Source organism: Taudactylus pleione, unplaced genomic scaffold, assembly GCF_031769625.1.
Source record: "Taudactylus pleione unplaced genomic scaffold, aTauple2 ptg000080l, whole genome shotgun sequence".
Taxonomy (NCBI): Eukaryota; Metazoa; Chordata; class Amphibia; order Anura; family Myobatrachidae; genus Taudactylus; species Taudactylus pleione.
The window spans coordinates 3,386,239-3,398,911 of record NW_028284482.1 but is presented as its reverse complement, the minus strand read 5'-3'; the positions used below and the strand labels follow the sequence as shown (position 1 = coordinate 3,398,911).

At 41.3% G+C, this 12,673-nt stretch overlaps 1 protein-coding gene across 3 annotated transcripts in view; it reads right to left on the bottom strand.

The window, feature by feature from the left end:
- SERHL2 (serine hydrolase like 2) overlaps positions 1-12,673 on the bottom strand; it is a 102,387-nt gene that overhangs the window by 32,007 nt on the left and 57,707 nt on the right. For all 3 annotated transcript variants that reach the window (XM_088468020.1, XM_088468018.1, XM_088468019.1), the window contains 2 exons: positions 8,704-8,804; positions 791-870 (listed from right to left, as the gene is read on the bottom strand). In XM_088468020.1, the coding sequence (XP_088324146.1) occupies positions 791-870; positions 8,704-8,804 (181 nt within the window). The remainder of the gene's footprint in view (positions 1-790; positions 871-8,703; positions 8,805-12,673) is intronic.

The window sequence follows — 12,673 nt, the reverse complement described above, 5'->3', positions numbered from 1 at the left end:
ATTAAAACTTAACTTTTATTTTATAAGATTTTAGAATATAAGGGGGAAGAGGTTATTTTTCAACCTCCAATAATATTTAAATACAGCCAATAATTAAAAACAAACATATAAATCTATATAGTTCACTGCCAATTTTTGTTAATACAGGCAAAAGGCGCTTATTGTAAGTGGTTAGTTTCAACACATTATATTTATCTATTATTGATTATTAAAAAAAAACATCCTGTGTTATTGAAAAAAATATACCAAAGAAACCTTCCTTCTAATTTTGAAAAAATATTAGATAAACATATCTACATAGATTCTAGTATACTTGAAGGAGTATTTTGTCAGATGGTTTATCCTGCATATATACTGTTATAGGAGAGATCATTGTATCCATTTTGTACCAATATGTTGCAGTGCAGTTGCTAGCAGAGAGACAATTAGTATCAATATGTTGCAATGCAGCAGCTCAAAAGCTGACAGAGAGACAATTGTTATTCATGTAGCAAAAAACAGAAAAACAAATCCCTACAGTTTTTTTCACTCAGTGGATAGAACACAGTCCTGCTGAAAGAAATATATTGCATGAAATTAATCAGCAGTAGAGATATATTTTAGTCTCAAAAACTGGTAATGCAGAGAGCATTGTAGTCACCACATTTATTAGGTATGTACTAATTGCTCACGGCAGAGCTTCACCCTGCTTAGTGAGCAGGAGGGTCAATATTTTGACCAGAAGGAGGGCATGGCGCAGTGCCCCGCTAAAACAGCCTAGCGGGAACGCTAAATGTGTATAGTTACTGACCTCCAGGCACAGATTTGGTCCCACGTTGCAGGAGTACTTTGGCAGTCTCAGGATTCAGTGATGGGTTGCCATCCAATAATCTGCATAAAACACAATCAGATGATGAAGCTATTTATAATTTAGGGTAGTAACATTTAAAAGGATATTACATAGGAGTAAATGTACACTGCATTTTCTGCCCATTATGAAGCCGTGATCTCTGCTGTAGAATACAATGCACACTGTAGTAAAAGACTGATGCCCTTCCTAAGATTTTGCCCGTGCAGCCCCCCTCTACTGGAATGAGCTTCCTCGCTTGATCAGGCTCTCCCTGACCTTGCAGAGCTTCAAACATGCACTGAAAATCCACCTGTTCACCAAAGCATACCCTTCCACCACATAACCATGTTACCAGGTCTCTGTCCCTCCTGCCTCAGCCATCTCTACCTTGCTTACTTCCTGCACTCAGGTCCCCCTCTGCACATTCATGATTCATGTCATCTGTCTGTCTCCCCTCTCCCCTAGATTGTAAGCTCCTAGGAGCAGGGTCCTCCTCCCCAGTGTCTCACAGCCTTCTTCTCTAGCACTTCTATGACAGCCTTCACCTTCAGAGCTGTACTGTGTATGGAGAATTGTGTTGCTAATTGTTACTTGTGTTCAGTTTATATTTTGGTTACTGTATTGTAATGTCATGTTCTGTGTACTCTTTACTGTATGTACGGCGCTGCGGACCACTTGTGGCGCCCTATAAATAATATGTAATAATAATAATAATATCACAGTTATGTGCTTCAGAGTAGACCACATCACATGCAGCACCATAGCAGAGCAGCTCTATTTCCCCCTAACTATAAAGTATGCAGCATATTTCTTTCTGGAAAACCAATACCTGGAAAAAAGGATTTATATCTGGATAAATGCAGTGGTGGATTTTATGGGAAACCATCTAAGCATAGTGAAGGCAAAATAATGAAATCATTTTTTTTAGAGAGCTACAGCTACAGCAGTGAATTTATTTGGGCCACTACTTTGTTTAAAAAATGCAGCAATTTTGCACCCGAAGAGACTACTTAAAAAAACTGTTGGAGTTGAAATCAATGAACTTTATTTCCAAAGTAGGTGTAGTCAGATGTAAGCCACTTAGCATGCATTCAGATGAGCTCTTTGTAAGAATTTGCTCACATAATGGGCAATGGGCCTGATTCAGCACGGATCGCAATTGCTACCGCGTACGCAGATCGGCTGATTGTTGGGTACTGCGCATGCACCGCATTACGCATGCGTCGCAAACGCACTGTGATTACGCATGTACACAGAAATCCATTGCAGACTGAGTGACAGGCCGTGAGTGTTTGGGGGTGGTGACGGGGGACTGGATGCAGAAACACAAACCTGCCTGCCTGAACGCCGTTACATGGGCATGTATAAATTAGCCACTACAATTGCTTACGCAGCTTGAGTATTCACTGCATGCAATTTCTGCAACGGGTCAGACCTGCTGTAATTGTGCGAGACGGGCCAATGTGTTTCGATATTACCGATGTATACACAGGACTGCGAGGTATTATGGATATGAGAAAGCTGTAGTGGGCGTCTCTATGCTGGTTGAGCTGTGGCAGGCATTAGCATATTTCCACAGCTGCATTGGATGCGATTACGCAGTTGCGAACACAACTGCGATCCGTGCTGAATCAGGCCCAATGTACATGAGAAAAAAAAATCATGTGCGCTGATTAGCAAGATTGTATACCCTGAACAAACAGGCTGCTCACACAGCAGGATTTGCACCTGCTATACCAATTTAGACAGAAAGAAAAGTGGAGCGCTAGTTGGATCCAGTGACCACAATGTTTCCAATGTAGAAAAAGTATTAAACTAACAAATGAGTAAATAAATCTGCATTAGCATCGCATGGATACACTTTTCACACATAAGATGAGTACAATGTAGAAAGGGTATGTGGATCTAAAGGGGCACAATGAGATTGAATACTGAACCTCTGAATAGGTCTCTCTTCTTTATGTGTGGCTCTACTATATCATTCACTCCCTAAAATGAATATCCTCTGGTCATAAAAATTGCATCCTCTATCGCAGGAATAAAAGTTCCTTATTGACAGCAAAGATAGTCAGAGATATGCCCAAATAATTGACGGAGTTTAGTACAGTCACCTGTTACCCTCTATGCTGCTCACGAGATCCCAGGTATCTGCCGCTGGTAGTAGTCCTGGCGGTGCGCCGGGTGCCGCTCCCGTATATTTGTGCGGCTGGGGGCTGAGACACCGTCCGGTGTCTATAGACTACAGTAACTCCTTGTAGGACTGAACTGCTTTTATAAGGTGAAAGTCCTTAGCGCTCCGTATCAGTCTATACTGTCGAAGATGAATAATTGGCTGAGACAAGTAACTCATTGTTATTTTAATACATTTTCTACATTGGAAACATTGTGCTCACTTGATCAAACTAGCGCTCCACTTTTCTTTCAGTCAAATGTACATGAGACTGCCTAAGGTTGGTATTACATGGTTATGTGTTGTGAGAGGTAAAGCACTTATGTGACAAGGGAGTTATCTTTTTCATCAATTACAATGCGTAATGAGAGAGCTGAAAAGTGAGTCAGCCTTATTCCTATTACACATTGCAGTGTTATATTCTGCAGGACGATTTGTGGTATTTGAAACTCTGGATTGAGTCCTTCTTGCACTTATTTGGTCTAGGACAGTGTTTCCCAAACCCAGTCCTCATGGCCAATTCAGTCCAAGTACTAAAATGATCCATGCGTGAGCACAAGTGGCTAATTATTACCTCAGTCAGTTTGAATTACCCACCTGTGAGTTTTTAGAAGTGGAGATATTGCCAATAGCAACCAATCAGATTCTACTTAACATATAACTAACAGCTTCTATAAGATAATAGCTAGAATCTGGTTGCTATGGGCAACATCTCCACTTCTAAAAACTCTTCCTTTAGTAAATGTACCCCTTGGTACACTTGCGGGTCTCTGCTTTCTCCCCTCCTGTCATCAATATGAAGACCTTTTCATACCACATTTCTAAGGAAGGTTACGGATTGGATCAGTTTTGTCGACTGGTCTGGCCTGGTCTTTTGCCACTAAACTTAGCAAAAGCCAAGTTTAGTGCGGATACAAAATTACACAGAGAATTTCTGAATCAAGGGCCTGATTCAGACCCACTCGCGAGCGGCTGTCCGCTCACAAGTGGGTCGATGTTCTGGACTGAGCATGCGCACGACGGAGGGAGTCCTTCGCTCGTTGTGTCTGATCAAAGGGGGCGTGCTGTCGATGTTGATTGACAGCACGCCCCCTTTGGTGGGCGTGCCGGGGGCGTTCCCATGGGAACGCCTCCCGTCAGAAGCCGGCCGACTGACATCACTAGTGATGTCAGTGGGAGTGATTTTGGCTCTGATAGAGCCAAAATCACTCCGGAGCTTGCGGTTGAAAACCTCAACCGCAGGCTCCGGCTCGCAGTTTCGATGGTCGCGATGGTCAAGACCATCGCGGCCATCAAACTGCACGCTCGTATAGGCTGTGGGTGGTGACCCACAGCTATACGAGCGTCCAGGAGGACGCTCCATTTTTATGGAGGGCGGCCCTCATTCAGAGCGTGCGCTCTGCTCAGAGCGTACGGCTCTGAATGAGGGCCCAAGTGTGAAATTCACTTTGAGCTCAATAATTTCCCTACAGAGAAAGCAAATCTTGCGTACATCAGCTCTCTGGCCAGTCATCCCACCTTGTCCACCAGCCCGCTCCATCTGCCGGCCTGCACTCTGCTGTGCTGACAGCCCTGCACTGTCAGCCAATGAGGCACAGGTAAATGCTAAAAAAATTATATTTATTCTTAATATGGGAACCAGTTTGACTTGTTGTTTTTTTTTTTTGTGGGGGGGGGGAATGTGGTAGCAATGTGGCATTTTTTCTGTAGGGGTCAGCCAGTGGTGGTTTTTTTTGTGTGGGGAGCAATGTGGTTTATACTTTTTCTGTGTGGCCAGCCACACAGAAAAAGTTATTCCTGTGGGGGGCAATGTTTTTTTTTTTGTTTTGTTTCTGTGGGGGCCAATGTATGTGTATGCTATTCCTGTGGGAGCCAATGTATGTGCATTTTATTCCTGTGGGGGCCAATGTATGTGTGTGTAGGTGTTAAATGTTCAATCTCTGTCCTCACAGGCTATAAAAATCTTTTATACTTAAAGTCAGCTCAGTGTCTCAATCCAAGGCATGCAAGGTGGGCTTTGTTCTTTTCCAGGTTTGACTTCAAAGCATCCTAACATCCTGGTTCACAGAATTACAAGGTGGATGCCCTCTCTAACTCTGTGCTGATAAAGATCTCTGCCTTTAAAAAAAAAAAAAAAAGTCCAATCATCGATCCTGTGTCCTCTTCTACCACCAACATCATTCCTACTTCACCTCTAGGGAAAATTTTCATAGTTTAAACTCTTCGCAAGAAATTGCTTCAATGGGTCCATGTTTTACGATTTTCTGCATGTTCTGGGATCCAAACAACTCTATTGGTGGCCTAATCTCAAGTAAGACATCCAAGAATTAATTGTCAATTCCCTAACAACCGTGGACTCATCTGTCAATGGACTTTATTGCAGATCTACCAGTTTCTAATGTGTTCAACACTATTTTGATTGTAGTTGACCGATTCTCCAAAATAGCTCACTTTATTCCTCTCACTGGACTACCCTTCGCTTCTAAACTGGCTCAACTGTTCATAAAGGAGATTTTTAGACTCCATGGCTTGCCTTCCGAGATTATCGCTGATAGTGGGGTCCAGTTTGTGGCCAAATTCTGAAGATTCTTGTGTTCAGCTCTCCAAGTAAAGTATTCATCTGCCTATCACCCTCAAACCAACAGTCAAACCGAGTTGAATCAGTACTTGGAAACTTTTCTTCACCTCTTTTTCTCGTCTTCTCAAAACAACTAGAATGAACTTCTACATTGGGCTGAGTTTTCACACAACAACTAGTATCATTCTTCCTCTGGGTCTACTTCCTTTATCACGGTCTATGGACTTCATCCTAGGATACCAGAGTTCCAGCCTCCTCCTTCTGTTATTGTACCTGCTGCAGATAATATGTTTAATCACTTCACTAAAATTTGGAGAGACATGTTTTATTGTAAATGTCAGGCCATCCCCAGTCTCAAACAAGGGGACCGTGTCTGGGTCGCCACTCACAATCTGAGACTCAAAGTACCCTCTATGAAATTCTCTTCTCGCTACATTGGACAATTCCTCAGAGAGTCATCAATCCAGTCATTTACAAGCTCGAACTACATTCATTCCTTTGGATCCCAAACTCCTTTCACATATCTTTGTTGAAGCCTTTATGTGCGCCACTATGTTGGACTCAGTCACCTGCTCTCTCTCAGCCAGTCAGTGTGTCAATCCTGCTCAGTTGACTGCAGCATCCAACCAAAACTCACCAACCACTATAAAAAGCCAGTTGCCAGTGCAACGTTGATTCATCAGATACCAAAATGGTTCACAGCAGTCTGCAGCCCTCATTGGCTTGTTCCTATCTTAGTCAGCGCAGCCTGTAATCTGTTCCCAGTCCAGTCCAGTATTCCGATTCCAATCTGGTTCAACAATCTAGTCTCAGTTCGATCCAGTATTCCGGTTAGAGTCCGGTTTAGCAATCCAGTCTAGTATTCTGGTCCCAGTCCGGCTCAGCATTCAGATCCCAATCCAGTCTAGTATTCCGGTGCCAGTCTGGTTCAGCATTCCAGTTCCAGTCCGGTCTAGTATTCCAGCCCAGTTTAGTAATCCATTTAAAATCCATTGTAGTAATCCGGTTCCTGCATTCCAGTTCTAACCGGCCATTTCCACTAGGCCTGTTCCTCATCATGCTATCCTTGTACTCAAGCTAGCTTCTAGAAGGAACCTAATTAAGCCACCAAGCTTCCTGCACACAGGGGGGTATCCAATTAGCCCAGACATATTTTCGGGGGTGAAAAACAGGTGGTTTTTTTTGCGGATAATGCCAGTTTCTAGACCTTTTTTTTCATCAACGTATCCTATTTGTTCGGCCGAACAAACAGTATTTTTCGGACAAAAATACAAAGGGTCCGTGATAAATTTACGGACTTAAGTGTTTTCGCCATTGCAGAAACGAACACACAGCACTTTTCCGGGGGTATATTTTTCGGGGCACATCAGGTCCCGAAAAAAAATCCACGATACGTGCTGGCGTCAGGCCAGATTTTTAAGACTAATTGGATAGCCCCAGGGGATGTATTAGCTCCCAAATAATGTTCAGGGCTAAATGGATACCACCCAAAGCAACCCAGCTCCTGACATACAACTCAGACCGGGGTTCAGACAAAGCCTCAGGAGTGACAGTGGGAGAAAAGATGTGAAAATTCTGACAATACAGACAACTAAGTATTGATTGACGGTATAAACAATGTACTAAAAGTTAATCATTACAAATTGAAAGGACAGCAAATATCCAAGTATATTGTGAAAATCAAACTGGTTTTTAATAGAGATGGAAAATAAAGTATACTTTTCTCAAAACAACACCTAGTTCACTGCTAGACTAGGCACTAACAAATAAAGAAAAGAAATTGTATGTACAGGGGAGGGGAGTTTAAGTCAGTTACATCATTAGACTTGAATTTTTTTTGTAAAATATCAACATCTTTAGTCAGTCAATTTCAATAAAATATATTTTAAGCGAGCTACAACTATGAATTTTACAAGTGCATAATTTAGTCAGCTCAGGGAAACACTGAAGCTTGTAGACCATAAAAGTGTAATACTGCTGCACACTCATAATATATGGCAAACACATTTCTAGTTTACAAGGCAACCAAAGTAATTAATAAGAATGTATTGGAGGCAATGGGAGATAAAGTGTATTGAAATTATTTAAAATTAAATTAATCAGGTTAGCAGAGACTAAATGGGAAAATCAGATAGCAAGAAATAGAAAGTTTGATCTTTTAAAATTGATCAATTATTGATCTTTTAAACTCATCCGTATTCAGAAGGAAAATACAGGAAACAGACTTTACAAACCATTAAATGTTCCTGGTCTAAGCATGGACTGGATGCCTTTTTTAGAAGGAATTTTATTTAGAATAAATAAATAATCAAGGACAATATGGGCCTGATTCTGAGTCACACCCTATACCGATATGCACGCAAACGGTCAACGTTTTAGGTACAGCACGTGTCTGAGTCGCACCACACATGCGTCTCGACTGTTACTGCACGGAGATGCAGGACGAATCTGGACGCAGGGAGTTTGGATTTTAGTAGGCGTTCCTAGGAGGTAACTGGGTGGCAAGGTAGACGTGGGCATGTAGCAGACATCGGCTGTGACTAAAGGTGCACAACCGCTCACACAGTACTCAGACAGAGAAACTGCACCTGCCATAGGGCTGCTGCAAGTTTTCATGACGCACTGAAACGGATTTGCACCGCCGCAAGTGGCCATCAGTTTTGAAAAAAACGGCTGCGGCATTAGCATAAAGACGCAGATGCGGCTGCGTGCCTCCCAGACCGAGGCCCTATGGGTGAGTGAACAACAGAATCTAATTACACATTTTTGGGCTTGATAATCACTAGAAGAAAACTAAGAGCACGTGCACATAGAGACTCTCTATATATGTACATATATAGGCGTTTTCTGCTATGCACTCTTCTTATGAGCAATGCAAAATATACTTCAAACTCATCAGTTCCTGAATGAGCCATTACTTACTAAATGTTCATTAACCACTTGTTTCAATGAGCACTAAAGGAAAAAACCTCCTTAAATAAAATACCTAATAAATAATGAATATACAGAGATGAAGCAAAAATATCACATATACAAATGAACACATGAAATGCATATAATGATTTTCAGGTAGAATTATAAATATTAACTTACAGCAAGTGTAAAAAACTATCCACTGGTACATACCTCTGCAGGGCTCCTTCAGGTGTATAAACCTTTTCTCCATTTACACCCTCTAACCGAGAATAATGGAGGATTGCTTTTTTCAGGTGGCTTATTAGCAAGTCCTGTCAAGAAGAGATATAAAGTAGGTGTCAAGACTTGGTTTCTGCAGTCATACTGGCTGATTCAATTAGAAGTGATGTGCCACAAAGCAGGGAATCCAGCCATTTCATGCTGTGTACATACCCATATATTTGCCCATTGGGGGAGACTGAACAGCACAAGGTTTCCTGCTCACCTCTATGTGTTGCAAGAAAAAACTAGCGGTGTTACTGATCATGTTGTGCTGTTCCACATTGCAGCCATGCCGCTATAGATTGTCCCTATGCAATCAGAAGACATCAAAAAATGCCATGCCATGCAATATAATAAAAATAAACTTGGCCGGGAGAAACCTGTAATTTCTAGCAACAAAATGTTTCATGAGGGTCACATTTCTCTGTCTGAGGATTTATTTTTGCTGAATTCATCTGGGAATAGTTAATAATAATAAAAAAAACTTTTTAACATCCATTAATAAAGATTGACATGTCGTTTAAGTCAATAATGTGAGAAAATCCTAAACAGATTTCCTCATGGAAACAGGTTTCCTCATGGAATTGGACATGTTTACACGTTATTTAAGCTAAGACTGAGAAGTGGTGCACAAAATGTTGTATTTTTGGTACATGACAACCCTCTAATGCCAACTTTAACACAGTAGATTTAAGCTCAGACTCTCATCATCTGATCCAAAGACTCAGGCAATATTATCACTTTGGTATAGCCTATTTTTGGGTTATTTTTTATACAAATGATCACTTCTGAATCATCTTTTTAGGTGATCGCCTAAAAATCACAAAGGGGCTTAAAAGTCCTTCAATCCATGAGCAGGGGGTGTTTTAAGTGGAATCTCCTGGAATCTTCAAAAAAACACAATGGACTTTGTGTGACAGGATGAGTTTACTTTTATCGGTTATCAGTTCATAGATGTTTTCACTCGACTTGTGCCGCGGGTTGTAGATTATAGTCAACACAAGGCTTCTGTGTTGACGATCCACGATGATACAGATTTGATACTTTGGCGGCTGGGTTTGGTCGCAGGGTCCTGCAAGTTTCTCAACACCTAACCACCCTTGAGGACAGCTTTTGGATGTCCCCAGTCTAACTCCAGTGTCACCCAGTGCATGAAGGTGAAAACTGGATTTTAATATTTACTGATAAATCCCTTTTTCCGATTCCATGGGGACACTGGACTCCCTCCCGGCTATTGTGTTGCCATTTTCTGTGTGTGCTTGCTATTGTCTGCTGTTTGCCAGCGAGTGTGTTTTTACACTTGTGTTCTGCATTTTGGTCCTGTTGGTAATTCTCTCTTCTCTCCGTCTCCACTATGGCTTGGATAATCTTAACTGAGGCCAGCGGAGTATAGAGGGGGAGGAGCCAACTTTAATTCTTGAGAATATTAAAGTGCCAGGCTCCACTCATCACACGTCTATACCCCCAGTGTATCTCCAGTGTTCCCCTTGGAATCGGAGAAAGGGATTTATCGCAAAGTACCAAGTGATACAACTCAATGCTTTGGTTTGCTCTGCAGGGAATGTGTGCACAGGATTCAATCTTGCAGTATTAAATTGACATTTATTAAGATATTTCCATTTTGTAATTATTATAAATGGAAAGGTATGGCTCCTTTTCTTAGCTCTAAACATATTCTGTAATAGTAACTTTTTATTGACTTTCTCAATCTCCATCATTTTATAAATTTGATTTAATTAGACCTACAATAAAGTTTCCTTTGAAACTTCTGCTAATTCCTTACACAAAGAATCTGATAAGTAAGAATCAGTACTCATCACTGCGAAAGAGGAATCTGCCAAAATAGGTCTCCTCCATTTAATTAGTTCTACCATATGTAGATACAAGTGCTGTAGCTCGGTGTCAAATCATGGAAATGTCTTCTTCACTACCGCCAAACAGCACTGCCCAGTCAAATAATTACTATGGACACCTGCAAAGTGGTTTGGGCTTTGATACAGGTCTCAGCCCTCTGATCTGCCCCTGGAAGGAATACTAAACAGAGCCAAAAGAATGCAATCCAAATTAAGCAGAGAGCAGTGCAAAAAGTAACAGAGCAAATCAACAAATCAGGAGCTGGCTTAAGGTAGAACAAGCCGAAGCCAGGAAATACCATAACCAACTTGGAGAAGCACCAGGAAAAGTAGAGGCAAGAAGACACTTAACAGTGAACAGTTTAAATAGTATTTCAGGTTCAAAACTCCCGCCACAGACATTAGTGGTCACATGACTGCAAGTCCATAGAGGGACACAGGAGTACTGTAGCGGTTGGTCCAATTACTGCAATGCAGACACTGATGCTAGATTACAGTATAAATGTAACCAGCCTAAACATCCTTCCGGAAGTTACTTTTTGTTTTTTTGGCCAGAGATTCTCCTTCTTATCATAAGTAACAATGTTCATGCCTTAAAATAATTGAAATCCTGCTTTGGGACACCTTTTCTTCCACTGATGCAGGGCAGTACTGGTGTCCAAAGGCCAGCATACAGAGGATGAACACAGGTGTCTCAGTGGCGTAACACCACGAAGTTGTGCACAGCACACACCCAAGTGTGCCACCTTAAATGTGCCATGTTAAGAAATGGTGAAGTGTGATGGAGGATTTCTCTTTGTAAGACAGTGTCTCTCCAACAGAATCTGGTCCTCACACCTATTCTACGGTTTGTACAAATATGTGAAAGCACCAAGTCTTCCGTATTGGAGTACTTTTCTCCTTCAGCTCCATGTGGTCAGCAATAGTTAGTAGGTAAGTCCTTAAATATGCAAACAACAACTAGCATTATTCTTAGCAAAGGAAAGGAAAGAAGACACAGGTAGGAGGGAACACAGGTAGGAGTGGCCTTATATAACCTCCAGGTGGGTCTTCTATACTGTCGTGACTCAAGTGGAAAGAAGGTTTAACTCTTGATATGTGCTGCCATGGGGGAGGAGGAGGAGGAAAACTTTAATGAAAAGGGTGATTCTAAAATTATATGAGGATGGACTTGTATATGATATTAATATTTTTGTATAGTGCATCTTTTCATATTACCCTTCCTGCAATCCTATGCAAACGTCTAGTATGCAGAGGCATCTCACGAGACTGAAGAGTAGGCGAGCATCTCAAAATGTGTTGGGTACTGGGTCTAGGCACACAGTGAAAAGCCAAGATATGTGGTGCATAATCAGTGTGCTTCAGAAATGATATTCTATTTGACCTTATTTAATCACTTCAAGCTTTCACTTGTGAAAGTGGGCAGAAGAGCAGGACATGTATCAGGTGTATGACAGGAGACAACTGATATTTGCATTGCACTCCCCATTGTTGGTTTTAGGTTTATCCTAAGTGGTTTTAGCAAAGACTTCTTTACATGAAAATATGTGTTCTGCATTGGAGACGGAGCACACTTTCTCTGAGTTTGTCTTTACAAAGTTGCCAGTTAGAATATTGGCTTGTCGGCACACCAGAGAAGAAGCAAAAACACTGCCGATGAACCTACTGAATAGTAAACCTTGCTTAACTCTATTTGTCCAACTATACATAAAATAAACATTCCATTAAAAAGAACAGTTTGTCCAGAGTTATATCTTCTATAACCACTTGTACAATAACACCAGTCAAAAAGGTTTGTGCCTGATAATAGTATTTATAAGTATAGTGCACCCACCTGCTCCAAAAAATTTAATAAAATAATAATAAAAGTGAAACGTTATGCAATAAGAGGATGGGCAGGCAGACCGTGTTTTTACTTTGCAGCTAACAACTACAACACAAATTCATGAGAATTTGTAACAGACCACCTCAAACTCAGGTTTCCCAGGATCCTCCTATTTATTTTTAGTGGTTGATTGTTTCTTGACCGATGCCTGCCACCTGGATTGTATAGCCAAATCATCTGA